Genomic DNA, 27,710 nt, shown 5'->3' with positions numbered 1-27,710 from the left:
GCTGACATGTGACCTCAAACTGCCATGGAGATGTGGAACTGGAATTCTGACAGTAAAAGAAAAATAAAAATGAAAAAAATCACAAAAAAATATGTTACAGCAAATTAACTGTTTAAATGTATTAAATGAGAATTTACAGCCAAAACGCCGTGAAATTGATTTGCTCTCCCAGTGTGGTCAAGTGTTTGAGAAAAAACAAGGAGAGCGTCTTCGTTTTCAACACGGAGAGTAAGAGAGAGACAGAGAGTAAATTAGCATTTAAGTGACTTTATTTTTCTCTAACACTTGATATAGAAAGAGACAAAATGCACCAAATGTAAACTTAAGCACTCTAAAGAAAATCTGAATTAATTATTATTCAGAGAATGTGGTATTTTGGGGGCAATTCAAAAAACATATAAGATACAGAAACAACTTATCATAACACTTTTTGTTGCAAGGGGGTCACTCCTCGGTCATCGTTCAGGCGGCACATGTGGGAAGTGGACAAGAGCTAATCCGTGCTGAGAACCGTTGTCTCCAGGATCCTGCGGGAATATTAGACCTCTGCCGCAGCTGATCTTGAGTGTCCCTGGTGTATCTCTGTTGGATTATTGATCCCTGAGGACAAGATGAGCATGAAAAAAAGGGTTGTATAGCATGTTGTAAGTTACATTTAACACACAGCTGAAAAGGTTACCATCCAGTCCTACAAAAGGGCAGTGGTCAGACCTTTAGAAACACTGAGTTCATAGCTCCATTTCCCAAGATTAAGGTCTAAGTGCAGCTTTATCCTTTACATGGCATTAACATCAGTATATATATATATAAAAGCTCACCCAAGTGGGTCTGTAGCAACAAGTATCAAAAAAGGGGTCTAAACACATCCATAGTCCTCATAGTAAGGCATCCTGTAGGCAAGTATATCAAGTCTAAACATATGTCTTTAAGTGGACAGTGTAGCCTCCCCTAAGGTTCTTAATCTTGGCTCAATGGGCCTTCATCAGTACTATCAGTGCTTTCTCGATCACACTGAAAAATCACCATTCAGAGGCTCGTTTTGTTTGATCTCATTAATATAGCCTTGATGAAGGCTCTTGGTGCTTTGATCCGTGTGTGCAGCATTGAAGCGAAGTAACGGTGTTAAATCAAGAGGCAGGCATTTGTTTGCATCTACTGTATTATGCACTGATACTTTGAACAGAATGCAGATTCTTACTCTGAATGACTGATGGAGACGTTTCTGATGTGCCACTCCAAGAACTCGTCACTTACTCTTTTCCCATTTCCCTGCGGAGGTGCTTCTTCAGCTGTTTGGCTAAACGTTGCCACCTGGTGAGAAGCAGTAGTGACGAACCGCTTAAAATCCCACAAACTGCAGTTATTCAAAGGGAGAGAATTGTTATTTTTGAGCTTTGTAAGTGATATAGAGATCGCACATTCACTTCTCTTACCTTTCCTGTATGTCGTTGTACTTATTCATCCTGTCTGCCTCCTCCTCCTTCACCTCCATCCATCGTTGCAAGAGTTCTTCTTTCTCTCTCCAAGCCTCGGCCAGCGCTTGCTTTAATCTTTTCTGCTCTGCTTGCAACGCTGCCAACTCTTTGGACTGACACTCTATGGTGAACTCAAAGTCTGAAAGGGTCGCTTTCAGGGTTTTACTCCCTTTGGCCAGAGTTAGTGCCTCTTGATGGTAGTGGGACACACTGAAAAAGCCAAGTATTGAAATGGTGATTTAGTGTACCTTTGATCAGCTTGTGGTATTGTTACTTCAAACTTTTAGATGTTGGATTTTGGCTCATAAGTTCATCCACCAATACTGAAGAACATCAAGTGACTTAAAATGGATTTATGGTTCTTCACCAGTTCAATGCCACAGGAGCAGGAGCACCACAACAACATTATGTGGGTGCATCTTAATCAAGTCACTATACACATAGTGATTATGGGAAAGTTTTCTTTGAAAACTTGTCTATAGTTTTGTGCTGAAAACTTGAAATTACCGTGACTGCCAGTACTGAAGTTCAGCCTCTTTAAGATACAGGACGGTGGTCAAGTCGGAGACAGTCTGAGACAGCTGGGGAGGCAAAAAGCAAAAGCTGAACTGGTTGAATGGTGGAGAATCTTGTGAGTTCAAAGGTCACCAACTGCACTAACAAAAGAAGGCTATCATAATTTCTGTTAATGTATCTTCTGATTATCAGATGTGTATTTGAGGTTTATCACACACATTTGTGTAAAATGCTGCTTGCTATACAGTTGAACAATAGCCGAAATGAATTAGTCTGATGCTGATGCTGTGGCGTTTATCATCGGACTGAACTCACCTTTTCCGCCAGGTGTTCACTCTCTCTCAGTTGGAACTGAAGGAGCCCGGTGTTCTTCCCAGCATCAACTCCACCCCGTTCTAAGCTGAATAAATAAAAGCAGTGCACAGATTTAAAACTTTTCTTTTTCTTTTTTTTAAATCCAAGCTTTGTTAATCCAGACCGTCAGAAAAGCCAAATATGGGTTTAAGTGAAACTCCGCATTTCTAACCTCTTCGACTGAACATCATCCAGAATTTCTTTGCGAATTTCAAAACGTTCCTCCAGCTGAGACACTGACAGAAAACAGACAGATATCGTTAAGTGAGACAGTGAGAAGATGACCAGTAAAAATACTGAGACGGGACAATATTGATCTCACAGCTGGTGAAAACGCCGACGTACGGCAGCTTCTCTGTAACGTCTCTGCGCTGCAGCCCAGCGCGCACGTGATTCCTCCAGCTTCCCATTGTAATAAACCCCAATCCGACTGCACTAAAAGTTCTGAACCCCGTTTTCTGCTTCCATCTGATTCCGACGTGGTCGAAAACGAAATGATTGTTAAAACGTTGCCATCGGCACAGAAATGAACTACCAGCAGCCAAATTACTCAGCTCCTCCCTTTTAGTCGGTCAGCTGTTTGACATTCCGCTGCTGGATACAACCCCCTGCCTACGTATATAATATAATATAATATAATATAATATAATATAATATAATATAATATAATATAATATAATATATAGTTTTATTAATTTTCTAATTTCTATATATGTAATTTCTAACGAGGAACATTGGATAATATTAGTATTTTAGTATTTTTACTTTGAATCTTTTGTGCTGCTAATATTTCCAAACGATTACATTCAGTTATGTTATATGATATTATTATATTATGTATGTATACGACTGTTAGTGCTTTTAATACTCCCGTTTTGCTCTTAATACTGCTCTTCTTCTACTTAATTATTTAATTGAATTCAACATATAGACTTTCCATATGAAAAAAAGTATTGAAAGTATAATTTTTTGATACCATTTGATATGCACAGTTAACAAATCAAACTAAGTTAAGACTAGTCAACACAACACAACATGAGAGTAAATTTCAGAATAAAATACATCAGTATAGAATGTGCTCAACTTTTCTAGAATCTCCCAGCTCGTAAAGTACTTCCGGTTCATTCATTTTTCTAAAAAGTCGCAGTAGCTATAATACTTTCTGTAACATAAACTAAGATTCTTCGTTACAAACTGTTCAAAGCAGTACTTCATTTTTATCTTCTCTCTCTTTATCTCTATCTAAATTGAAACTGTCGAATTAAGAAACAAGATTAATTGTGGAGTTTGGCTTACCGTAAAACCGGAAGTTGTTGTTTGCCTCCTGCTCGCACTAACGTGCTCTGACAGAAACAGAGAGGCTGTGGGAGGAGAGGAAGCTGCAGGCGTACGTAACAACTTTAGTAAGGGCTAAACATTACGAAGGTTGACGAAGCAACAACAGCCCCTCTTGTGAGTGTTAGCTTTAATTTAACAACCGTGTTGCGTGACTGCACTTTATTTTTACAGCTCGACGAGTCAGCGTTGCTCTTTGGAGGAGCTAGCCTGTAAAGCTAGCAAACTACAAACAACTTTATTGATATAACTGACGTGTGTCGTTCGTTACCTAGCTGTAATATATAGATTGTCCGTGAGTTGTCCAGCCATGCATAGGTTGTCTGTTTGTTAAGAAATTGGCAGTTTTTGCTGGTTTGAACGGTCGTGTGTCCAGTATGAGCGCATCAGCTGGGGACAAGGAGCCTGGGACCCCCTTGGATAATGCAAAGGAGGACCTCGGTGGACCCACCTGCACAGGAGAGAACAGCAGACACGTAAGCTGTGTTACTAGACTGAGAACAAGGAGAATCGGCTACACTGGCTGTCGCAGCATGCCTGGTTATTGACAGTGTGAAATGATAATCGGTTTGTCTTTCTATCCTGTAGTTTCAGATACTCTCAGCTGTAGATATTCACCATGACAGCTGCTTACTAGCTAAAGGTTGAAGGATCAGACTCAACTCCAACCTCAGTGATTCCTGATCATTGTGACTTGTGTTTTACTTTGCTTTCTCGAAGGACTCTGCAGCATGCACAGGATACAGTGAAATAAAGAGCTGTGCTGTGGTCAAGTACTCTGCCGCCCCACCTCCTACCAGCTATGCTTTGCTGCAGGAGAAGACAGACCTGAAGCTGCCTCCTGCCAACTGGCTGAGAGAAAGCCCGCAGCTGGGCAGTGCTGGCACCACTATATTAGGATCCAGCAGCAAGAGCAAGCCCTTTTCCAGGTACAACATCACGAGAAATACGTAGTACAACTGCAATGTATTGCTCTAGTGTGGAACTATGTTGGTGTCTGTAGAGTTGACTTTTGGACTCTACATTTCTCTGCAGTTATTGGAGTAAATTGGATTTCATGAGTTGGGAATAATCCCATGCAGCCGCCACTGGAATCTAATTCCACCAATAGTATAAAGCTAATATTAGTGCAGCGTAATCTTTATCCGCAACTGTGCAGAAACATCTTGTTTAAACAGAGAGAATAGACAAAGAAAGCTGCACAGCGTTCACATGTTGACATAGAATTTGAATGTCAATGTTGTGGACGAAGCTTCAAACTATTCGGTGGGGCCTTTGTGGCGTTGCATTGTATTATACTGAGAGGTATGTCTAATATTTTGTGTACCCCATTTATGTCAATAAGGGTAAACGAAATATTCCAGACAGCTCTTGTTAGGTTGGTATTTTAAGGTGGGATTTATTGCAAATGATCACCTCTTGAGTGACTTTTAAAGCTGTTTGAAACACACTTATCTGCTAATAGTTTGGGTGGGATAAAAGACAGTGTGTGTGATGACAGTGTGATGATACAAGTCAAAGGAAAAACTAAAGAAAAGAAACTAAAAGCATCACGATCAATGCTCTGCTTAAACCTGCTGGCCAGACGGCCTCTGTTGCTGGTCTAAATGCACTCATGAAGACTGATTAGTGAACAGTGTGTAATGGATTCAATGCTATCTGCATTTTTTCATTGATGTTACCAATCAATATTTGAAACAGAATTATATATGATACAGCGAAGACACCGCTAATGAGAAGCACTGGATAACTTCTCACTGCATGTCTGAAAGTGCTAATAATCCTCAATCAGGTGCATTTATATCAGGGATACTGATTCATCTGTGGAAACCTTTTCTTGACCTGTGAATGTTGGTAAAGCTTTAATCAGTCTGACCCTAATCCATATTTCCATTTGGGAACTCTCAGTAGTGATTTAAGTTTGTTTTCTTTTGTAGTTTTGGGATGGCTTATGACTTCATCGATTGTATCGGGGATGATGTCGACGTGGTGTCAGACTCAGAGGTTTGTGGAGATGCTAACATTTCCTTCTTTAGCTCTGAAACATGCGCACACACCCGGAATTAACATTGTTTTCTGTCACATTCAGAACATCAAGAAGCTTTTGAAAATTCCCTACAGCAAGTCCCACGTCAGTATGGCTGTTCACCGCGTGGGGAGGACCTTGCTTTTGGACGAGCTGGACATTCAAGAGCTGTTCATGAGATCCTCTCAGGTACAGCAGAGCTTATTCTAGACTTTTATTCACATTTATTTTCATAGCAGTAACTTCTAACTTCTATTGTATTCTCCCTGCTGTGTGTGTGTTGTAGACAGGAGATTGGACATGGCTGAAAGACTTTTACCAGCGGCTAATAGATCAGAAGTGGCAAAGGAAAAAGAAGAGTAAAGAGCACTGGTATCAGAAAGCAATCCTGTCAAAGTTCCTCTATTACAGGTGTGTGCTTGCTGTTGCTCACATTATGAAAAAAAAAGAGAAGTAATGAGTTTACTTCATTTTAAGGCTCATCTTTTCCCTTACAATTCTGTGTTTCCTCCAGTATAAATGGTGATGGGGCTGCAGAGCCTGTACCAAACAACCTGAATGAAGGGGAGGAGGAGAATGGGGCAGAGGAGTTCACTTCTACATGGCCCACCACCTTCACCAGCACGTCTGATGCAGAAGAATCAGACGCTCCCAAGCAGGTACAGCATCTTAGATATCGCACAGTTATCACTAGTCTCCGATGGGGCAGCCAGACCTGCGATGGAACTGAGAGATGAGTCCAGATTGGCTCTTTGGTAACTGCTAAACTGATGCACTGCATGTGAGGGTTTTGATTTGCGCTGCTTGTACTGACTGTATTGCTGCTATTCAATGTGCAGGAAAGTGTTTCTATGGACAGCAAGTTTGCTCTGGGTCAAGTCACGTCTGTACCCAAAGAGCAAAACCTCCCTATGCTCTTCAACGAAGGGGAGAACAGTCAGGTAATGCAACATTTTACCCTTCGTTAATGCTGCAGTACCGCAGTTGGAAGCTTATGTGTAATGCACACTTGTACACGCTCTTATGCACCGTTTGGTGTGACTTGTTTAACAGGGTTTAAGAAACGACTTTGTGCGGAACATCATGTGGACATTTGAGGATATCCACATGTTGGTTGGGTCCAACATGCCTATTTTCGGAGGTGGTCGCTATCCTGCTGTCAGTCTGAGACTCAGGTTGGTATTTTAAACCGCTTGCTTGCATCCTGGATCTGAAATTAACACTAATTTAAGGAGAAAATTGGAACATAATCCTGTAATTATAATTTCATTGCATTTTATGATTCTTTTGTTTTCAGTTGGGGTCTTATGTTAGTTGTCTTGTGTCAGCAAGATAATGCAAATTTATCTACAAACACCATGGCCTATAAAGTAATAGGGTGGTGCACAGTATACCAGTGGAACATGCACAGTGATTATAGATGGTTGAAACTGTTCTTGGCAGGTCAGTTTTTAATTTGGTTTATCTGACAAATTACATTTTGGAGGCTTTAACCTCATCAGGATGTCACTCGTTCCACAACATTAGCCCGGCTTAATCTGACCTCTAACTTTCTTACTTAACTCTTCAGGGACAACAATAAACCGATCAACATTCTGACAGGTATTGACTACTGGCTCGACAATCTGATGTGTAACGTACCAGAACTTGTCATGTGCTTCCACGTCAACGGCATTGTTCAGGTAAATTCTGGCTGTAGCCTGGTGTTGAAATGTGTTTTATCATCATCTGTTCGATGATCCCCATAGTTCATCTTCACAGCAGAACATACCGAAGCTATAGTTTCTATAGAAGTCATTATTAATGGCAGTCAATGTATTACCTGCAGAAATATGAGATGATAAAAACAGAGGACATCCCACATCTGGAGAACTCGACGTTCTCCACGAGGGTGGTGAAAGACATCGCTCAGAACATCCTCTCCTTCCTCAAGTCCAACTGCACCAAAGAGGGTCACACCTACTGGCTTTTCAAAGGTGGGAGATAAAGGAACAGGAAGCTCTCAAGTCGTCGTAATAAGTCTGTGTTGTGCGTTTGTCAGTCTTGATGTTTTCTCATGTTTATTTCTTGAATTCTCAGCTAGTGGGAGTGACATCGTGAAGCTGTATGATCTCACTACTCTGTGTGAGGAGGCTGAAGAAGAGAAATGTCAGAATCCCTTCACTCTTCCTGTGGCTGTGTTACTGTACAGGTGAGTATCTGGGAAAGACTCAGGATAGGAGTTACAGTTGTTGAAAGTTTAGGAACTGAATTCCAGGGCTGATCCATAAAGAGTTTTTGCTGTATCATGGATTGCTTATTTAATATTTTTCCTATAGTAGGTGTTTTTATGTGTTTACAATCTATGCATTTATAGTTGGACTTCAGGTTCAGTGAGACAAAAAGAGACCTAAAGAGCCAAATTAGCTTTTTAAACAGTATTATGTTGATTTAAATGACAATTTTCAATTTGTCCTTGTACACATGTAATATGATTTGCATGTGAGACATAATTAACAATGAAAGTGAGCAAAGCTGTCATGGATTCTTGTGTGTTTTCTGTTTTGTGGTGCAGAGTTGCCAGCAACTTGATGCTGAAGGCGAGACAGAACAGAAAGCACTACGGCACAATCAGAACTCTGCTCTTAAACTGCGTCAAACTTCTGGATGAGGAGAGGCATCCCCAGGTAAGCATGGAAAGACATTGAAAGTTCCTGAGTTTTCAATCGATATATTTAGAAAGCAGGGAAGTAACAAGCAAAACCGCTTGACCAAATCTGAGCAGAGCAGTTTAGATTTGATTGAAGCTGACTCCAGTCCTGATCTCCTCCATCCCCTGTCTGCTCAGATCATTGCCTCAGCCCACTACATGCTGTCAGAGCTGTTCCAGCTCGACGAGCCTCCCCAAGAAGATGGAGGGGAGTCGCTTCGGGCTGGCGGCTCAGAGGACAGCTACAGCGACGAAGACAGGGAGGAGGAGGAGGAGGAAGAGGAGGCGGAGCTGATGGAGGACAGCGATGAAAACAGCTCCTACAGCTCACAGGATGATAGTAAGGCTGTGGCTGTGATCCGCTCTGTAGGGGAGCTCTCGGTCCCAGAGAAATACAAATCCACTCACCAGATCAGAGTGAGTTCCTCTCTAAATGTTTTTACTCTACGCAGACCTAAGGGGGCAGTGTGGAATATACAGATAAATATGTCAGCACCAAAGGATAATCTTCCTTTTTCTGATCCCTGCAGCCAAGTTGTGCTTTCCCTGTTTCTCAAGACAAGGAGGAGAAATGCAGACACGTCCTGAGCTATGTACTAAAGGCGAGTCTCTGCCTGATATTTATGTTTAGTGTAGATACAATGCTAATAATGTGATGTCTCAAGAAGTGTGTCTACTGTGTTAATAATTGCTGGAGCATACATTACACAGGGGCTGAAGGCCGTGGATGGCACCATAAAGAAGGAGAGCGACCTCCCAGCTGCAGACCCAAACACACCCATTCCTCTCAAATACGAGGACAGAAGTGCAATCGGTGCCTGTGCTGCTGAGACAGGCATCTCTCTCCTTCTCGAAAGAGGTCAGTCTACTTGTTTCAAAGGATAATGAATACAATATGGCGTAATAAAACAGGAACACCGCGCATCAAATCAGTTTAGAAATGACCCGACAGCCAGGACGTTCTTCATCGCTCAACCCATTATGTGTCTTTCTCCTGGTCTTCCAACATGTGTGTGTCACCAGTGGGGCCATTGCAGGCCGACCAGAAGCACCCAACACGCTCAGGGATGATCCCCGGCTCGTGGCAGCACAGTATGAAGCTGCAGCTCTTCCTCAAAGCCTCCAAGGCCTACTACGTCCTGTCTGATGCAGCCACTAACCTGCTGAAGTATGGGAGAGCTTTACGCTACATCAAGCTGTCTCTGCAGTGTTACGGTAAGGTTATTTCAGTCTGTAATACACGGGAAACATTGGGACATGTCATTCCAATACTTGTCACTATTTTCTTTTTTTGTAATACTGTTGCTGACAACCGTAACAACCGCGGTAACAATAACAACTTTACAACATTAATAATGACAACATCAATAACAGCAGTAATAACGACAAAAACGGCTCACACTGCTAATAAAACTGCACTGCTTTGTGGAAGAATACACTTTTAATCTTGATACCAATTCCAAACAGTTAATTTTTTATGAAGCAACATAATAACTCAACATTTATTCTCTTTCCCTTCCTTCCCCCTCTTCTTCTGTTGTTCCCTTCAGATGCCTATTGTTCAGTGAGCGGTACACTGCACAAGCAGGTGCTGCTGTTTCACAGCCAGTGCCTGTCTCTGTGTGGGGACATCCAGCTGATGTTGGCCCAAAATGCCAACAACAGAGCAGCTTACCAGGAGGAATACAGCTACCAGACCAAAGAGGACCAGGAGATCCTGCACAGCCTGCACAGAGAGAGCAGCTGCCAGGGTCAGTCACAGAGGAGAGACAGTCATACAAATCTAAAAGCACACGGTGGCTGACTTTCCTGCTTAATGTGTTGAAATAAGACAGGGGACAGTGTCTTCTTATCCATTTCAGTTCCACAGACATCCTTCACAATCAAGTTGCAGTGCTCGCTTTACCCAACATGTCCTCCAATTTCTTGTCTTTTCAATTTGTTCTGTTCAGTTATTGATCATTGTCGGTGCTTTTACTCTCTGCCCACCAGCCTTCAACATGGCAGCAGACCTGGCCATGGACCCGGAGTACCAGCTGTTTGTTAGCAGTAAGTGCTACGAGGCAGCGTATGAACTCCTCGTCTCTGAGGTTTTGAAAGATCACGCCTCGGATCAGCTGGCTCAGGTGCTCAAAAGGCTGGGAAACATCCGCAACGAGATGGGAGTCTACTACATGAACCAGGCTGCAGCCCTGCAGACTGAGAAAGAGGGTATGTTGGATTAATAGACAACAGATGGAACTTTGAGGATTATAGCTGCTGGTGTAAGAGTACAGAATGACAGTTGTTCCTTTTAATTTAGACATACAAACTCCTGTATTTATTGATGTCATTTTCACCTGGATCAGCAGAAATAGGGAGTTTAAAAAGTAATAAAAAGTGTATTGCTCCATTGTTCTTATATAATAGTTTTTACCTTCTATTATGTCTGTGTTGCTGGATCTGATGAGCCTTATCCCTCCTCCCCTTCCAGTGAAGAAGTTGGTGTCCGCAGCAGAGCAGGAGATGTGGAAAAAGAGTTTTGCCTTCTTTGAGAAAGGCATGAAGGACTTTGAAGCCATTGGGGACAGCACCAACACAGCCCTGCTGCTGTGTAACACCGGCAGGTTAATGAGAATCTGTGCTCAGGCCCACTGTGCCATCTCTGTAAACCTGAGCAGAGGGGAGTTCACACCTGAAGAGGCCCTCTACTACAACAAGGTGCCATGTCAAACGCTTTCTGTCTTAAATTCTGCATTCGCACTACAGCAATGGAAAATCATTTATTGTTTTGCAGTCTGAATAATCTCTTATTTTGACCCCAGGCCATAGATTACTACTTACGGGCTATGAAGTCGCTAGGAAGCCGAGAGAGCCACTCAGCGGTGTGGGACAGTGTAAACTGGGAGCTGTCCACTACTTATTTCACTCTGGCTACACTCCTGCAGGACTACGCCCCGCTGTCCAGGAAGGCCCAGGAGCAGGTGGGTCTGAACACATGATAGGAAACAGATATTCTAATTAAAGTTTGAACTCTTAAACGCATTTTAGTAATCTTGCATTTTTCCACTGAATGGCATGTGGTGACCTTTATCGCGGTGACTTTATCTGGGTGCATTTCCAGTTGTTTTGCATCAGGAATGCCTCGACGTGTGATCAAACTTTCAATCATCCATCCCTGCGTCTTTTCCCAGATCGAGCGGGAGGTGACCGAGGCGATGATGAAGTCTCTGAAGTACTGTGACCTGCAGACTGAGTCGGCCCGTCAGCCGCTGTACCAGTACAGAGCCGCCACCATCCACCACCGCCTGGCCTCCATGTACCACAGCTGCTTCCGCAACCAGGTGGGAAACCAAATATACACCCGTGTTTTTTCTGAATATTTGTATGTTTTTTGCTCTAATGATGTCTTGGCTTTTTATTAATGCCAAAACAACAATGTTATTTTCCGTAAGATAAAAGAACTACACTGACTAGAGTAGACTTCCTGCTGGGTCGTCTGTGTGTCGTACTTTAGCTCTGTAGCACACCCTGAAGGATGTCTGTGTTTCCGCCTGTAATTGTGTGATAGGTGGGGGATGAACACTTGAGGAAGCAGCATCGGAGTCTGGCGGAGCTCCATTACAGCAAGGCTGTCTGTTTGTTCCTCAGCCTCAAAGATGCACCCTGTGAGCTGCTCCGCACGCTTCTGGAGAGGGTGGCTTTTGCTGAGTTTACTATGGCAGGTGAGTGGCTGTTCATCATGCTGAATGATGCAAGTATAAACACAACAAGGTTACAAAAGCCGAATAGCAAGTAGATGAATTTCCGTGTGCGGCGTGATGATGTTAAATCTCCCTGTCAACCTCCATAGTCTCATTTAGCCACTTGTTAGGAACCACCTTTTTAAAGACGGAGAAGAAGTTTGTACATTATTTACTTATTAAACCTATTCAAAAAAAGCTCTCTGACTTTGGGATGAGGGAACTGAAGGTGCAACAATGCTAACTCACATCCGGGTTTTGGGACTCATTCCTGCAGCACTCTCATGGAGAACATATTAAGAGCATCTCTACCCGCAGCCTCTTACCTGCATGTTTCTTTTTGTTTCCACAGGTCAGAGCAGCAGCGCGGCTAAGCTGAAGAGCCTGACCGGAGCAGTCGAGATCATGACAGAAACTCGCCATGCTTTCCAGCTGATTCATAACGAGCTGCAGGAGGAGCAGATGGAGGTGAGGTTCACTGTAGCACATGGGAATGCTCTCTCATGCTTATTCATCTTCGAAAAGCTTTGTTCATTTGCGCTTTTCTTGATCACGCACCGTAACTGACAACACCTTTTCCCTTCCACTGCTCGTTCTGTAGTTGAGTGAACCAAAGTCTGCTGAATCAGCAGAATCTCCTGATGTGTCCAGTGGGCCCATCTCAGGACTGAACCTCCAGGAAGTGATGAAGTTAATTGGTGTGTTTGAGCCAAGTTTCTCCTTCCTGCTGCTGCAGCTGATCAAACTGATGACGACGATGAAACGGAAACCAAGGTGAGCAACAGCTGAACACCCTTATGGTACATTTATAATATCCTTTTCACAATGCTCACTCCTGACCTGCTTATTTGCGTCTATTATAGCAATAAGGATGAGGAGGCATTGAAAACCTATAAGAATGTGTACTCCAAGCTGCTGCGAGCTGAGAAAAACGCACCTCTCCTCAGCCGCGTCGAGCTCCACATAGAGCTCCTGCAGCAGCTGACCCTGCACACAGTGACGGCGACGCATTCGTGATAAGGACGCAGCAAGGAAGACACTGGAGACTTAAACTCTGCTCTCTGCATCTCACTGCATCCAGACCTCGCTGTGGGGACTTCACACCAGTCTTCTCAAACGTACTGTGACAAGAAACATTGATTTATAGACCCTGTTATCAAGAGGCACACGCTCAGGCAACACTGTCCGACTTGTAAAGCTGATTTCACCTCCTGCGCCTTTGAAACGAGTTCATGTTTTTCTAACATTTGCATCACAGGTTTTGATTTGTACATTTTTGTGAAAAGACTTATAAATGCATAAAGATATTATATGTGAAGCTCCTATGTGCAGGATTTGTTGTTGACCGTACCAAACATCACCTGGATTGCCTCATTTTCCTACAAACAACAACATAAGGCATTTCAAAGATGGTATCATCACATCATTTCTGCACTTAGGAGCTTAGATAAATCATTTTAGTACATGCTCAGAAATATTCTGATTCATTTCATTATATAATTGGTGTTTTTGATATTCAGTAACACCAATAATGCTGTGAATAAAATAGAATGAAGTGCGATTGACAAGTTGTAATAAGCTCTAAACGCGTTCTTTGCTTTCCAAAACTACAGTGTGCAATAGTTTGGCAACGTTCAGTGCAAGCGCAGAGGCTAGTTTCTCCACGTTGCTGTATGTATACATGCAAGTTTATATCAGCATGGTTTGCTGTGACATTAAAATAAAATGTTTATACATTTTATGCACTTCTGCAGATGTTTACGCTCATGCTATTGTAGGTTCCTCCTAAAGCATCACAAGATGCTAACATGCTCTTCTGCTGATACACAGGCTTTTAATCAGATCTTTGGATATAAAATATAAACATACACTATGATGACTATTATTTCACTTTATTTCTCTTGACATTTAAACATCTAAATGATCTCAAAACTTATTGTGCGTACCTGCTTTGCCTTGAAGAGACAATTCAGAGTGAAAGATTGTATGTAGGTGACACCATTGAGTCCCGGGTCACTGAAGAAGAGGGGATGTGATGTTTTCAATGCAGTGTCGGTGAACCGGGCCACCTTACTGTTCCTGAATTGCATCCACGCCAGATGGAGCCGCAAGCAGGCACAAACTGTCCCTGCACCTCATTAATCAGGCTGGACCCTCGGTGCTGTGGGTGGGTGACTTTTGGACAGCGGCTGAAGGTTAGATGTGAAAAGGAGAAGCAGGACGTGGAGTCACAGAATAATTAAGATTTTCACTAAATTATTAATTTCACTGGAGTAAGTAATCAAACACTGATGACCAACATAACAGCAATTATAGGTTTTATTTCATATAACAGTGCAGTTTGTAACTATTCAAAGATAAATACAGGACATGACATTGTGACAAAAATGAGGGATGAGAGGAAGTGAATCAACATGATCTTCAGTGCAGTAAGTCCTACTGGTTATTTCCCCACCAGCACTGGGAACAGTAGGTTAGGACATCATTGTATGACACAGCGGTCATAAGTCTGGTCGTCCTGAGGCTCCTCCTGGGAGGCTGGAGGTTTCTCCTCTTGGTACTGAGAAGCTCCGTGGTTCAAAATGTTTTGGAGGATGTCTTTGCTCTCACTAGGCGGCAGATTGTAGAAGAAATACTGTGGTACCATCTGAATGAACCTGGTCGGGGAGAGGACAATGCTGTTCCTGAAAACCACACTCAACAATTTCAGTGAAAGAAGCTAATTCGTGTTGAACTGGTGCACATTTTCATTTGCAGACTTGCTTTCAATTTGGGCTTTGTTTTGGGTGGCTTACAGTATCTGCTCCTCACATGATTTGAACTGCAATAAACAGAGTCCCTCATTTCAGGATTTGGAACCTAAGAGAGCATGACAGAGGCTGCAGAGCTTTCTCTCCCTCCATTTAGCTGCAGCTCCACATTCACAGGGATCTGTGCAATTCCTAATCCCCTCTCCAACCAGCTGATGCTTGTGAACAGGATTATGATACCTCCCCTCACAACCAGCCCGACTAGTCTCTGCTGAACTGGGGCTTTACTTCTGGGCCAAAAGGGAAAGGGAATGTGTCTGTCTGATTACTTTAAGCTTCCTCAAATGTGAAGATATGATGGTGGTCTGCTGGGTTCTTTTAAAGCAAAAAGAGACTGCAGCCTCGTTAACAAGACTGTCGGTTTTCAGTTATCTGAATGCAAAGCAAGAGAGCAACTTAAAATACACAAAGAACAAAATGTTAAGAAGACTCACTGCTCCGGTGTTATGTGGGTTACAGTGCGGAGGCAGTTATCTTCAGAGAAGGAGTGCTCGTGGAACAGCACCCACTCCGGCAGGCCCATCTTCGGGCTCTTGGCTCTGTAGCCAGACAGAGGATGGATCTGTGCCACATGCTTGTGGGTCAGGATGAAGTAGTTCCCTGATCCATCCACATCGCGCGCCACCTGAGGGAAATCACAGCCTCAGTCAGACTGATTTCTGCAAAGGTACTGGAGCCACTAGTCAAAAGCGCAAAGAGAAGAGGAGCACCCGAATACAGGCCGCATCTGTAGAGTCTTTTTTAATCGAGACAATAAAATACAAAACAACATGAAAAGGCTAAACTCTCTGAAAAAATTTCCTTGCGTCCTCAAAAATAGGTTACAAGGAAAACAATGCACATCCAAAAACCTTGTTGGACAGCTGGTTTGAATTAAGGTCTGACCTGCATGAAGAAACCTGCCAGCAGGGCTCTCTTAATGCTGAGGGTGTTGCTTCGGGAACCAAAGGCGGGCACTGAGACAGGCAGCTCGATCCTCTTCAGAGTGTCGGTGAGCTCGACACGAAGAGCGTCAGCCATCAGCAGAGCAGCGTGGTTCAGGTAGAAATCCTGACACCACCTCTCCACATCACAGTCTAACAAAGACAGAGCCGAAGATTAGAGGAAGGCAGAATCAGTGATGAAGACAGAGGGATGATAATCGATAATCAGTATAACTATGTGTAGAAATCAGCATCGTTTTAGGTTTTTTCTCATGCAAATATCCCCCAAAAACACACAACTTTGCACGCTGATGTTTCCACATTCACTGATCTCAATAGCACCTGTGCATATACGTGTATATGCGCATGTGTGTGCATGTTTCCATGTAGGTGATGCTCTTGAAGCTCACATGGATCCTGCTGGCACTGTTTGAAGGCCTTGTAGATGTTGATGAGGGTGAAGTGATCCCCCTCTGGGTGCTGGAACTTCATGTGGCACTGGGTCGCCTCTGGCTTCAGGTCCACAGAGGGAACCGCGAAGCAAGTCGGTGCTAAAAAAGAATCCACAAGACAAATGTGGCGTCAACAACGTCCTGTTTAACCGACAAGTACACAACAGGAAACCTGGTTTTGTATATGCATGTGGTCTTTTTACGCTAGCAGATATTTGGTTATTTGTTCAAATGCCAGTCCAGCATGTTACCTGTTAGCATGGCAGCAATGATGACCACCTCGCTGACACAGTCAAACTCACAGGAGGCGAGCAGAGTCTTGGCCATTTGGGGCTCCAGTGGGAACTCGGACATGATGATGCCCATCTCAGACAGGTTGCCATCATTATCCAGAGCTGCCAGGTAGTCTAGCTCCTCCAAGGCCTGCATTAGGCCTCCAGGATCTGGGTTGTAAAGGCTTTTGGATTATACACCGTCTTTTTTTCCCCCCACAAAATTTAGGTTAAAACTGGGAACCAAATCCCTCAAAGAACAAAGCACGTGTCTTTATGACTGTCTAGCATTTAAACTAAGAGATTATTAATTGCATACAAATACACTTTGAATGAAACTGTGATGGATTAATTTTCAGTTTCCATGCTGTCTAAACTGTAATCCAAAATGGTGACCCACTGGGCCAATCCCCCTACAGTGTGCTGGCACCCTGGTGGGCACGCTCGGAGTAAAAAAGCCATCAGAAGATTAGGATTTTATAATCCTCAGCAACATCTGCCATGCATCACTATGCAAAATGAGTCTTTCATGGTACAAATTAGATTTTCTCTTCTGTTTCTGCCACGTGTTTTTTCGATAAACATCACGGTGAAACAAAGAGACATAGATACTCCCACACACAAACACTACATTTATGCTCTAATCAACTAATGGGAGGCTGTGTGTGTCAGTGTGTGTGTTAGTGGGGGTGAATAAATCCGGGGGAACAAAAGCACATGGAAGCAGGTCAGCACTGAAAAGGATGCTCTCAGAGCAGGAGCTGTCAGTTCAGCTGAGCACGGCTCGCTGCCCTCCAATGAAAAAAGGCCCTTTCTGTTGGAACAAAAGGGACTGAAGCCAAAATTCATCTAATTATCACTGAGGACACATAGAATTGAGGGAACAAAACAAACCGTAACAAAAATATTCTCCACCTTTATCACTGTGCATCAGCCTCACCTGGCCTGTCGATGAAGTCGCAGTGGCGCAGTCCAGCGATCTCCATCCTCTTCAAGAACAGCACAGTGGAAGTGATGTCAGACTCCACAATGTGCGGCCGTGTCTGGACAGGAAGCTGCCTGTCCTCTGGGTACAGACAAAAACACTTGCCTATAGGACAGAGAGAGTCTTTTTAAACAGGACAGCAACAGGGAGAGAAGCATTCAGAGATTTCCATCAAATGCTGCGTGCTGCACCAGTTCACCATCTCACCTGTTGGACCTGCCAGCTGTTTGCGACTCTTGGCCTGACCTTTGCTGACTGGCTGAATGATGACTGAGTTGGTTCTGATCCTGGGGTTGTACACCTGCAACGACATCACAGTGTGTTATCACAGTCTTTCAGTTGTTGTTGGGGGGGGGGGGGGTTGCCCATTTTTCCTTGCAAAGGGCTTCTAGTGAGGGGCGGGGGAAAACCTTCAGCTTGTGCCTGTTGAGCAGTCCATGGTGGATTTTGAGATGTGTTTAGGATCATTATCCTGTTGTAGAAGCCATCCTCTTTTCACCTTCAGCTGTTTACAGTCAGTGTGATGTTTACTTCCAGAATTTGCTGATATTTAATTGAATTCATATTTTATTGAATCTATCAGTGAAATGTTCCCTGAGCCACTGGCTGCAACACAAGCCCAAAGCATGATCGATCCACCTCTGTGCTTAACAGCTGGAGTGGTGTTCTTTCCATGAAATTCTGCACCCTTTTTATCCAAACATACCTTTACTCATTGTGGTCAAAATCACTGAATTTTGAGTTCAATAGGACTTGTTTCCCAAATGCATCTGGCTCATTTTGATTTTTCTTTGCAAACGTCTGACAATGAATTTTACGGTGAGGACATAGGAAAAGTTTTCTATGTCCTGAGGTTTGAGGAGTCAGAGTATTTGTAAAGCTTTGAAATTAGCATCACCTGGCGTTTCCTAACGATGATTCTGAACCAGCCGTAGCCCTAACAAGCTGATTATAGAATAACTTACATATCTTTTCTCAAGCCCAGCATCAATGACAAAGCTTATGGAGTTAACAGCCCAGAAGAAGTCCTCGTTTGGGCTGGATGTGAGGAATACTCTGCGGGTCCGGTCCGTCTCCTCCTCCCCATGGACTGGTAAATTCCCAGGCTGACCAGGGTGCACTGCAATGGGTAGGAGCTCACCCAGGTCAGGCGGTAAGCTGTGCCTCTCATGACACAGGATGTTATGGGCCAGATCAATCTCCTGGTGGAGAGCGAACAAAGAAGAAAGTCAGAGGACGACATATTTCCTCATTCCATCACTCATGCGGTGCTTCTTTTTACCTGCTTCGTCACCAGAAACACGACCACATCCCCTTCCTCTTCAGAGTGGTGGATCTCCAGCACCAGACGGAGAGCGGAGCAGAAGTAGCTGTCACCTGTGCTGGTGTACACCGCCTCCCCCGCACCCGGGTTCTCCAGGCGAATCAGAGGCACCGCTGCCCCGGTGAAGTGGGCTAGCTGTTTGGATTCGGGTTCAACAGCTGTCAGGAGGACCACACGGAGCTCCGGCCTCTGCAGGGCGATGTCCTTCAGCAGACCCTGGAGAACATCAGTGGCTACGGTCCTCTGGTGGGCCTGGTCCATGACGACCACACCGTAGCGCTCAAGCAAAGGGTCTGACATCATCTCTCTCAAGAGCACGTCGTCTGTGCAGTACCTGTGGTGGATGGTAAAATGATGCTTGGCATTAGGAGCAAGAAAATATGAGCACGGAGTCACTTGGTTTTCAAAGTTATAATAGCCTGAAATACATCCTCACTTTTCTTTCATTGTAAGTCTGCATGCTGAAAGAGTGGAACAGTATAATATATGCAGGAAATCCATTCAACATACTTTAGAATGGCATCTTAATGAAAGCCACTTTGTCTACACATCAGCTTTGCTCCCATTAGTGTAATTTACTCTGATGATTAGTCTGGGGAGTGGATCTTTTCCTACTTGCCGCCTGCCTGTTTATCTTATCTCCCTCCCCTCAATGTGCTGCGTTTCTTTGTTCCCCAGCTGACTTACGAGGGACCCATATGAGGGAGTGTGACATATGGGTAGACAGGGAGCCGGGCAGCTGTGCAGGAGCCTCTGAAAAGAGCCCCCTCAAGCCTTTTGTTCACTTGGCTCTTGAGAGTAAGAAAAGGCGGGGTGATTTAGCCGTGTGTGTCACGACCATGCTTTATTGTAACCCAGCAAGAGCAGAGAAAGAATCATACATCTGCGTTTGCAAGTAGGATGCACTGCTTTACCATACCATACCTGAGGACTGTGTCATTAGTGCAACACATTTCCAAAGGGATGCTGTACCCAACTTCATGCCCAATGTTGACATCCATCTCATCAGCCACTCGTAAGGCGAGATCTACTGCCTGCTGTGTGTGAGTCTGGGTGCAAACCACCATGCCATGCTGGAACTGGACTGACAGGCAGAATTCAGCACACCACTGGGGAATCTGTTTGAAAAGAGTGAGAGAAGTTGTTTACATCGCAGCATCACAGGAAGGTTCGATTATCTCCCGATAACAAAGATGAATCTGCTGTGAAATGTGCATTATTTTCCATCTAAAGTGTCAAACGTCCCACAATACTCACTTGAGAACTCCTCCCAGTTCTAGCAGAACCACTGACACTGACAAACTGCGCTTTGCCCAACGTGTCCATGAAATCACACTTTGCTTTCCACACTGGCAGCTCTTTCCTTTCTCTCAGCAATTTGTAAAACCTGGAGGAATAAGGCAGTCCATCAAACTGATTAAGCTCCAGAATGTCATCATATTCTTTGTCTCCTTGACTCAAAGCGTCAGTGTCTGAACAACAGGGTGATCCCCCCTCAAAAGAGTCCTCTCCAGTTAAACTGGTAATGTCCTGCGCCATCACAAGTGAGCTCCCAGTCTGTCCAGTTTAGACTTCATTTACAGATCCACAGTGAAGTTTGGAAATCTCCAGCTCTCAGTAAACTGTTGGAGGGCAGACAGACCGCCTCTGCAAGTGAAGCCAAATGAAAGGCTCACTAGGCGGCCAGCCCAGTGCTGTCATGTGGCCACTAATCCCATAGAAGTGCGGTCATCAACAGATGACACACATGCGCACAGGCACACACACACTGTTGTGAGAACAGAGATAGATGGCTCAGAGGGGTCTGTTGTTTACGTTGAGAGCTGGCTCACGCTCAAAGGCTACAAGCTGTACACATGGTGTAAAATTCATTTATTTATCCGCTGTGGTTTAATTTAGCAATTTAGAAATTGATTATCTCAGCGGTTGACAAACCAGAAATTTACATCTATACCCCAGAACCAACGCTTGTGCCAAATACTGAACGAAGAGGTGAGCACAATGTCTGCTGTGCTCTACTCTCAGCCTCCACAGTGTGACAGCACCGACCTTTCACTTGGAGAATCAAATCTAAGAAAAACAAAAGAACAAGATTATTAAAAGAATACCTGAAACTGTGGCCTGTGGATATATGGACCATTACTATTTAGGGCTGCAACTAAACAAGTATTTTCATTGTCAGTTGATCAGTTAGCTATAGCTCGTTCTTTGGTCCACAAAATGTTGTCAAAGAGGATTAAAGAGACCAGAAAATACTCACTTTAAGAAGCTGGATTCAGAGTAGACTTTCTTTTTCTTAAAAAAAATACTCAAACCTGTTAAGTGATTCTCAAAATAGCAGTTAATAGTTGACAACTACTTGCTTAATCATTGCAGCTGTATTGTTAGTTATTTGTTAACTGTTCAACCTGAAAACTTGTTTTCTGGCCACACTGGGCAGCAAGTTAGTTAACGCTAGCTAGCTTAACTAAGTTTAGCATAAAGACTGGGTTCAGAGAGACACAGGTAACATTAGCCTGGCTCTGTCCAAAGGTAGTAAAATCTAACAGCACCTCTAAACTTCAGTTACTAACCCATTAGGTTTGATTTATCTTTAGCAAAGGTTTGAAAACAATGATTCTTTAACACTGCATGGCGGACATGTTGTTTCTTAACCAGGAAGCTATGCTATGCTATGGCACAAGCTAGCTCCACTCCATTTGTTTAGCATCTTTATGCTAACTAAGCTGAACATACAGACATGGCTGTGGTGCAGCAGTTAAATTTTCTCATCTAAATTAAAGGCAGTGAACAAGTGTATTTATACCCTCGAGGTTGAATATTCCTTCCCAGCTAGTACGAAAATCGGAAAATATGTATTAGCACCGACCAGTGGCTGATAACTGGTACTGTTCAAACTGATACCACTCTTACTGTTTTCTATTAAACCATTTTTCTTCCAGTTTAGCTTTTTCTCACTGCCCAACATTCATACAGTCACACTTGTAAGCTACCCAGCACAACAACAGTCCATAATCGTTAATATGGTGCCATACATCACTGCTTTACTTCCAGCTATACTTCTTTCTGCTGGCTCTATCGTTTTTCAGCTCACTCTAAAGACAGTTTAGAGGTCAAGGCTTGTCTTATTTTTGTATTCTTTCCCAGCAATTTTCTAAGTTAACAAGTGTTCGGTGGAGCTGATCCTTAATCAGGACTCAAGGGCAACTTCACCCTGTGGTTTGAGGGAGCACATTAAGGCAAGATAACAAGATAAAACTGGAGGGACGGAGGGATGGAGGGGAGCGCTGGGTTCTTGTAATGACCAGTGTTGCCTGGCAGGTGGCAGTGTTGAACAACCGTGCCAGCACAGCACAGCAGGCCCACATGTACAGAATGAGGTCACATATTAGGAGGACGCTTTAATTCAGTGAGTCACTGGGAAAATGACACACATACCTGCAGCGTTCTTCTCCACACTTTTATTTTTGTGTCATTTTCAGACACCAAGAACGACTGTTTATTTGTTGCTGGTTAGTAGAGGAAAGAATCTTACTTTTATTGTTCATCACATCCTTAAGTGTGATATGTTGCTGGTTGTTCTTAGTGGGATGATGACATGATGAGTCAGGTTATTAAGTTCTTATTTGCTAGTTTTAGTGGGAGTTGCATTTTGCATACCGAGCTTTAGGCACACTCATCCTCTCAGAGGCCAAAAATCAACAACAGCAAACGGTGAAAACTTCTTTTGACGGCCAATTGTGGTTTTAAAAGGTTTCTGATGACATATTTAGAAAATCAAAGTGAGAGTGAAATTAAAGCAACTTGTTGTAAACAGTCATAAAGGAACTTTTATTTGGCTCCAATTTCATCAATAAAATCACTCAGTTTAAATGTTCGCTCAAACATTTGTCTCTTTCCTACAAGTTACAGGTTGAAATCTTAAAAATCCTGTTTTCACCAGTCAGTGTAAATGGGGCACAGCCTCAAAGCACTTCTTATATTACTGTGCTTGTAAAAACAGAACAGAAAAAGGGAGAGAAATGATAACTGACATACAATATTTACACTTTACAATGGCTTTTAAACATGATACAGTTATGCAAATAAACACATTATATCTTGGATTTACAAATGGCACAAACATTTAACGACTAATCCGCACAGCACTGACAAATATTTTCCGATGGGGAGCAGTTTACTCTGACAGTCGAGCACATCTGAACACTTCCAGAACAAGAAAAAAGCATTACTCGCACATGTCTGTACACGAATGCCACTTCAATCATTCTGCAGGGGGAGGAAGACAAGCCACTGCATTTGGAGAGACACTGCAAATACAAAATGCATCATCCAAAGTGAACACTGACACAGGAAAAAGAACCGCGCTGTAAAGTTCAAATCCCTCCTTGTAAAACAGCGAGTTAACAACAAACAACATCAAGGAAACTCAAAGTGCGACGGCGAGCTCTGGATCTAATGAATGATGCTGCGAAGGCGTGAATAATCTCAAGAATTCAAGAATAACACAACCATACAAAATCCAAATGGAATGTTATGAAGGCAAAAAGAAAAAAAAGGAGAGACAGGACAGATACGGTCAAACATCTTGTTGGACACAGCCGAGGAGGACGTTGGAAAGCTCGCAGCGCTGAAGTCATTCCTCTTGGCTCGCACACTCAAGGACAAAGTGAGCGTGAATGTTAAACATACAAACACCAGAGCTAATGTTGAATTATTTGGTGTTGGCGTAATTCTCTGGAACACAATCAGTCTGTCGAATCTGCTGAGACTCTGCAGCGTCTGCCAGTATCAGGAGAACATGTTGGGCGTCCAACACATGCCCCGGGCAGTGTGTCAGAGCCCGTCTGCGATGTGTGAAAACTACTTTTCCTGTTTGTATTTAACTGTGAAAGTGAACTTATAAGGGAATGAGAGAGCCTGACTGTGAGACTGTAAAATGAGCAGATCAGAACAATCCCATAAAAAGTAATGTTTTCCAAGGCTTTAATATGAGTTTATGTTTAAGAAAAAAAAAAACAACTTCTGATTAATGTCTACTTTGTAGCACCACGGTGACATGAATAGAAAAGATGTATTTGGTATTCAATACATCATAAACTGAATCTGTAACACTGCTCTATGACCCAAAACCTACACTTACAACTTGCCGAGTTGGGCTCTGTTTCCCTTTATCCTCATTTTAGTCCAAAGCCAAACTTTTTTTCGCCATTCAATTACTCAAGCTACTTCATTGCTTATAAAAACATCATATATTTCAGCATTTCATTTGAGAAAAAAGTATAAAAATCATCAAAGAATGCAAACGAAATTACACCGTGTTTCCTTCCTTTCGAAACTTTTCCAAGGGGAAAATCACTCAATCAGAGTGCTCTGTGCGCAAACTGGTAATACTGAAGTTAAATATTTAAATAGATAAATAGTTCATTGGTACCTGAGCGAGGACAACGCAGCACCTTTTAGAGGCGTAGCACCGAGGTGTGATGTTAGCCCCCTTCGTTAGAAACTCTGTGATACTTCCAAGAGTCCCAAAGGTCTTACAGAGTCTCAGTAATTAGTGCAAATCAAGAAAGTCTCCGTCTGTTGGTGAGAGATCAACTCGTCCATGACGTCAAGGGCTCAGCAGTCCTTATGAGTCTTTGGCGGTCTGTAGGGCAACACCGGCACAGGTCTGAAACGTAAACAGAAGCACCTCAGTATGTTAATCTGGTCCCAATTTATCATGTGTCATTCTCATGTCTGAATGAGCACATGGGCCACTTCTAACACGACATAGGTGTGAACTAAACGCCGCTGGATTCGAGCAAAGTCTACAACAGCACAAGCTTAAATACAGAGAGAGATTAAATGCACATCCTGTTCTCCTTTTGAAGAGCAGTGCAATATATCTATCATTTAACTATCACCTCTTATGCACTAAGGAAATAAAAGCGGTTTAATAAACCAGGAAACACTGGCAAATGAGCAAATTGCTGAGGAGGTTTTTCTTGGATCAGTCCAAGAGTGATTTTTTTTCCCCTGTGGTTTTTGGTAAAAGAGGTTAAAAAAACACAATTAATCAGACCAGCAATCCCTAAGTGAGAGTAAAAAATAAGAAAATTGATGAAAAGATTTAGAAGGAGAATCACTAATGAGCAAAGGGGGCAGATGTCCCTCAGGCTCACGAGGGGTCATTAATTAAGGCTGCAATGGAAAATCAACTTGAAATGCATATGTGGCAGAAAACAATGTGAGCATTGTGTCTCTCCTCCACCCATACGGTCCTATCAAGCCAACAAATTCCACATTCCTGCTGCACCCACCTGCTGGGTAAAGGGATGGTGGGCGGAGGCCTGGGCACAGTGGGGATAGGTATGGGGAGCGGTCCAGTTCCGGGGATGTGGACCCCCGCTGCTGTGGCGCTGTGACCCAGCCGAGAGCTCCTCCCCAGTGGGTCTGCGGGTAGGGGTTTCTGGGGTGGACTGGGTTTCTCAAAGTCCTGAAGAAGGAATAAAAAAATTCAGTCCATCAGATCTAAACTGTATGTGAGCTCATTTTAATGTATTACTACAAAATGAAGCAGAATACTGTAGAAATATGCTGCTTGTATTTAAACCTGCCAGTATCTCCTGCATTCATAGATATATATTCTGTTTGCTAACGCTAACTGAAAAGAACCCACTGCATTGCTCTTATCTTGAGACGCTGTGTGGAGAACATCTAGCATGTCACCTTCTACCTCCCTTTAAATATGGACTAGCTGTTCAGCAGCTTTGTGAAGCCACAAAAGCAGACATGTTTCACTAGAGGGCACTGTGTTATCTTCTCTGAGTTACACAGCTAACATGAGATGAGTCCCAAGCCTCCTCCTCCTCCTCCTCCACCTCCACCTCCACCGCTGTGGCAGTGCTGTGTGAGTGGAGAAGGTTATCTGAATGAGGTGCCATCATGTGTTACTAATCTACAGCAAGGAGGCGAGGCAGTGATAAACATCTGCTACCAGCAGCCCGGCCACTGTCACACACGCACACATATATGCGCAAAAGCTCCCCACAGCCGCCCACACACACCACAACACACACTCAAGAGGAATACATGGACAAACTTCAAGGAATATGCACAGAGGGAGAAATAAAGTTTTCCACATCATGCATGGATAAGACTTACGGAGCTGGAAGGTTTAAATCATTCATGAATGCAGCCTGTGACCTGACCTAAACCTGTGAGTGCTTTCCCATTTCTTCACTATAATACGGCCAAAAGTATGTTGACACCCCGGTCCACCTGTGTTTGTGGTCTGGGTCTGTATTTCATGGTTTGGGCCTCTTGGTTCCAGTTAAAGTAGATCTTATATCTGATCTCTTCAAACTGATACTTTAGACAATGGCAGGATGCTTCAGGCTGTGTGGAAACAGTTCGGGGATAACCCGTCCTTATTTCAACACAATGTCCCCGTGCACCACACAAGGTCCATAAAGAAGAGGTTTTCAGAGTTTGGTTGGGAAGAACTGAACTCAACCCCATCCACCGGCTTTCATCACTGATGCTCTTGTGTGTGAAAGCAAATCCCTGCAGCCAGACTCCAAGATCTTATGGAAAGGCCTTCCCGGAGGAGTGGAGGCTGCTATAACGGCTGCAGCACGATCAACAATCACATATGGGTGGGGTGTTTGGGTCACCACACAGCTGTTCAGGTGTCCACATACTTTTGGCCATGTAGTGTATGTTGGTCCCATAGAGGAGCAATCCACTAATTATAAAAACAGTTGCTGATTAATTTGAGATGTATTTTAAACCATATCTGAGGAACAGAAGTCATCTTACTGTCGCCCGTAAGAAGTTGTTAAAACAACAAAAGCAATAATTCATTCATGCCATATAATATTCATTAGCTGAGGTGCACTGTAGTCACCCTTTAACTGAGAAAAAAAATGTTTTTACAAACTCAAATTGTGCAAAACTCTGTGCGCAGAGCTCTTCAGATGCAGTGAAAAGCACGAGGTGCCCCACAGAGACTGAAATGTTACGATGCTTTAATCAGATTGAGCTCCGTTAACGACACAGCAGGTCTGTTTTACCCTGACTCTGCATTACAGTCCCATGTGGATGCTGTTCCTGCCTGGTGAGAGTTTGGGGGTAATACAACGGGCACAGTGGGGGATTCTTGTGATGCAATTAGATAAATTTGGGTGAATATTAGCTGAAACTAGCAGAGCATTTCGCAGACTTTCACATACGGTATATCACCCACTGTGATCTTTGAGCACACATTTGTTCCTGACAAACTCCTACACATGTAAGTTATGGACAGTTTAGTTTAAGTGAAGATCAACTCCCCCAGAAACACAAAATCAGGCTGTTTTTCAAGGGCGTGCACAGAGGAAAACTAAGATGTAAACGGACAGATGCATCCACTCAAATGCAAGAATAATCCAGGACCCATGTGCATTCTAATGCCGCTCTTGGCAGAAAACCTCACACTGTAACTGGAGTCCTGGTGGTGCTCACATGTCTTAATTCAAAATGAAGGATTGCACTGTCCTCTGTGGCTTGAGAAAGATCTATGAGCCTTGGGCTTACAAGCACCTTTCAAAACGCACCAGAGGAACTGAAAAATGCGTGGTTGTCTGGCCAAAAACAAAGCTATTTTTCTAAGTTCCAGAAAGATGACATTTTGGAAAGGCAACATTTTAACTCCTCAGTCTGCTTTTGCAGAGCACCTAAACAGGGTTCGAGCTCATTTGCGTCACATCTATTTGACTCTGTGGGTATCTGATATGTGTTTTTCCTTCAGTTGTACAAGATAATAGCAAGCAGGCCGGCTTGTGGAAATACTCTGCTCCCACAC

General features: G+C 43.4%; 4 protein-coding genes across 6 annotated transcripts in view; 1 reads left to right on the top strand and 3 right to left on the bottom strand.

The window, feature by feature from the left end:
* Window positions 1-44: 44 nt before the first annotated feature.
* Window positions 45-2,905, bottom strand: LOC143328557 (uncharacterized). Of its 2 annotated transcripts, none has more exons than XR_013077824.1 (7): window positions 2,668-2,905; window positions 2,518-2,581; window positions 2,307-2,391; window positions 1,983-2,056; window positions 1,434-1,685; window positions 1,199-1,311; window positions 45-600 (listed from the first exon to the last, which is right to left on the bottom strand). XR_013077824.1 is itself a non-coding variant. In XM_076743752.1 (7 exons), the coding sequence occupies exons 1-7, from the start codon at window positions 2,753-2,755 to the stop codon at window positions 591-593; spliced, it is 630 nt and encodes a 209-aa protein (XP_076599867.1). In that variant the 5' UTR covers window positions 2,756-2,878; the 3' UTR covers window positions 45-590. The 2 variants fall into 2 exon arrangements, 1 of the variants encoding a protein (XP_076599867.1); XM_076743752.1 differs by having other exon boundaries at window positions 1,255-1,311; window positions 2,668-2,878.
* A 770-nt stretch (window positions 2,906-3,675) lies between these two features.
* Window positions 3,676-13,861, top strand: edrf1 (erythroid differentiation regulatory factor 1). Its single transcript, XM_076743544.1, has 25 exons — window positions 3,676-4,156; window positions 4,401-4,609; window positions 5,618-5,684; window positions 5,770-5,895; window positions 5,993-6,117; window positions 6,221-6,365; window positions 6,546-6,647; window positions 6,760-6,881; window positions 7,277-7,388; window positions 7,535-7,682; window positions 7,786-7,897; window positions 8,261-8,372; window positions 8,534-8,812; window positions 8,926-8,997; window positions 9,107-9,254; window positions 9,419-9,610; window positions 9,946-10,146; window positions 10,388-10,606; window positions 10,869-11,095; window positions 11,200-11,358; window positions 11,569-11,718; window positions 11,946-12,099; window positions 12,470-12,585; window positions 12,719-12,891; window positions 12,981-13,861. Exons 1-25 carry the CDS (start codon window positions 4,058-4,060, stop codon window positions 13,132-13,134), a joined length of 3,723 nt encoding a protein of 1,240 aa, XP_076599659.1. The 5' UTR covers window positions 3,676-4,057; the 3' UTR covers window positions 13,135-13,861.
* A 557-nt stretch (window positions 13,862-14,418) lies between these two features.
* On the bottom strand, window positions 14,419-20,597 carry dhx32b (DEAH (Asp-Glu-Ala-His) box polypeptide 32b). Its single transcript, XM_076743545.1, has 11 exons — window positions 20,141-20,597; window positions 19,808-20,001; window positions 18,842-19,217; window positions 18,525-18,761; window positions 17,767-17,860; window positions 17,515-17,664; window positions 16,554-16,745; window positions 16,261-16,401; window positions 15,813-16,003; window positions 15,362-15,552; window positions 14,419-14,774 (listed from the first exon to the last, which is right to left on the bottom strand). Exons 1-11 carry the CDS (start codon window positions 20,420-20,422, stop codon window positions 14,600-14,602), a joined length of 2,223 nt encoding a protein of 740 aa, XP_076599660.1. The 5' UTR covers window positions 20,423-20,597; the 3' UTR covers window positions 14,419-14,599.
* A 2,095-nt stretch (window positions 20,598-22,692) lies between these two features.
* Window positions 22,693-27,710, bottom strand: part of adam12b (ADAM metallopeptidase domain 12b) — a 73,311-nt gene continuing 68,293 nt past the window's right edge. For both annotated transcript variants that reach the window (XM_076743140.1, XM_076743141.1), the window contains exons 22-23: window positions 25,186-25,361; window positions 22,693-24,554 (exon numbers count right to left, since the gene is read on the bottom strand). In XM_076743140.1, the coding sequence (XP_076599255.1) occupies window positions 24,503-24,554; window positions 25,186-25,361 (228 nt within the window). In that variant the 3' untranslated portion in view covers window positions 22,693-24,502. The remainder of the gene's footprint in view (window positions 24,555-25,185; window positions 25,362-27,710) is intronic.

This window comes from Chaetodon auriga, chromosome 11 (assembly GCF_051107435.1).
Source record: "Chaetodon auriga isolate fChaAug3 chromosome 11, fChaAug3.hap1, whole genome shotgun sequence".
NCBI lineage: Eukaryota > Metazoa > Chordata > Actinopteri > Chaetodontiformes > Chaetodontidae > Chaetodon > Chaetodon auriga.
The sequence above is the reverse complement of the archived record's forward strand: the minus strand, read 5'-3'. Positions and strand labels throughout refer to the sequence as shown.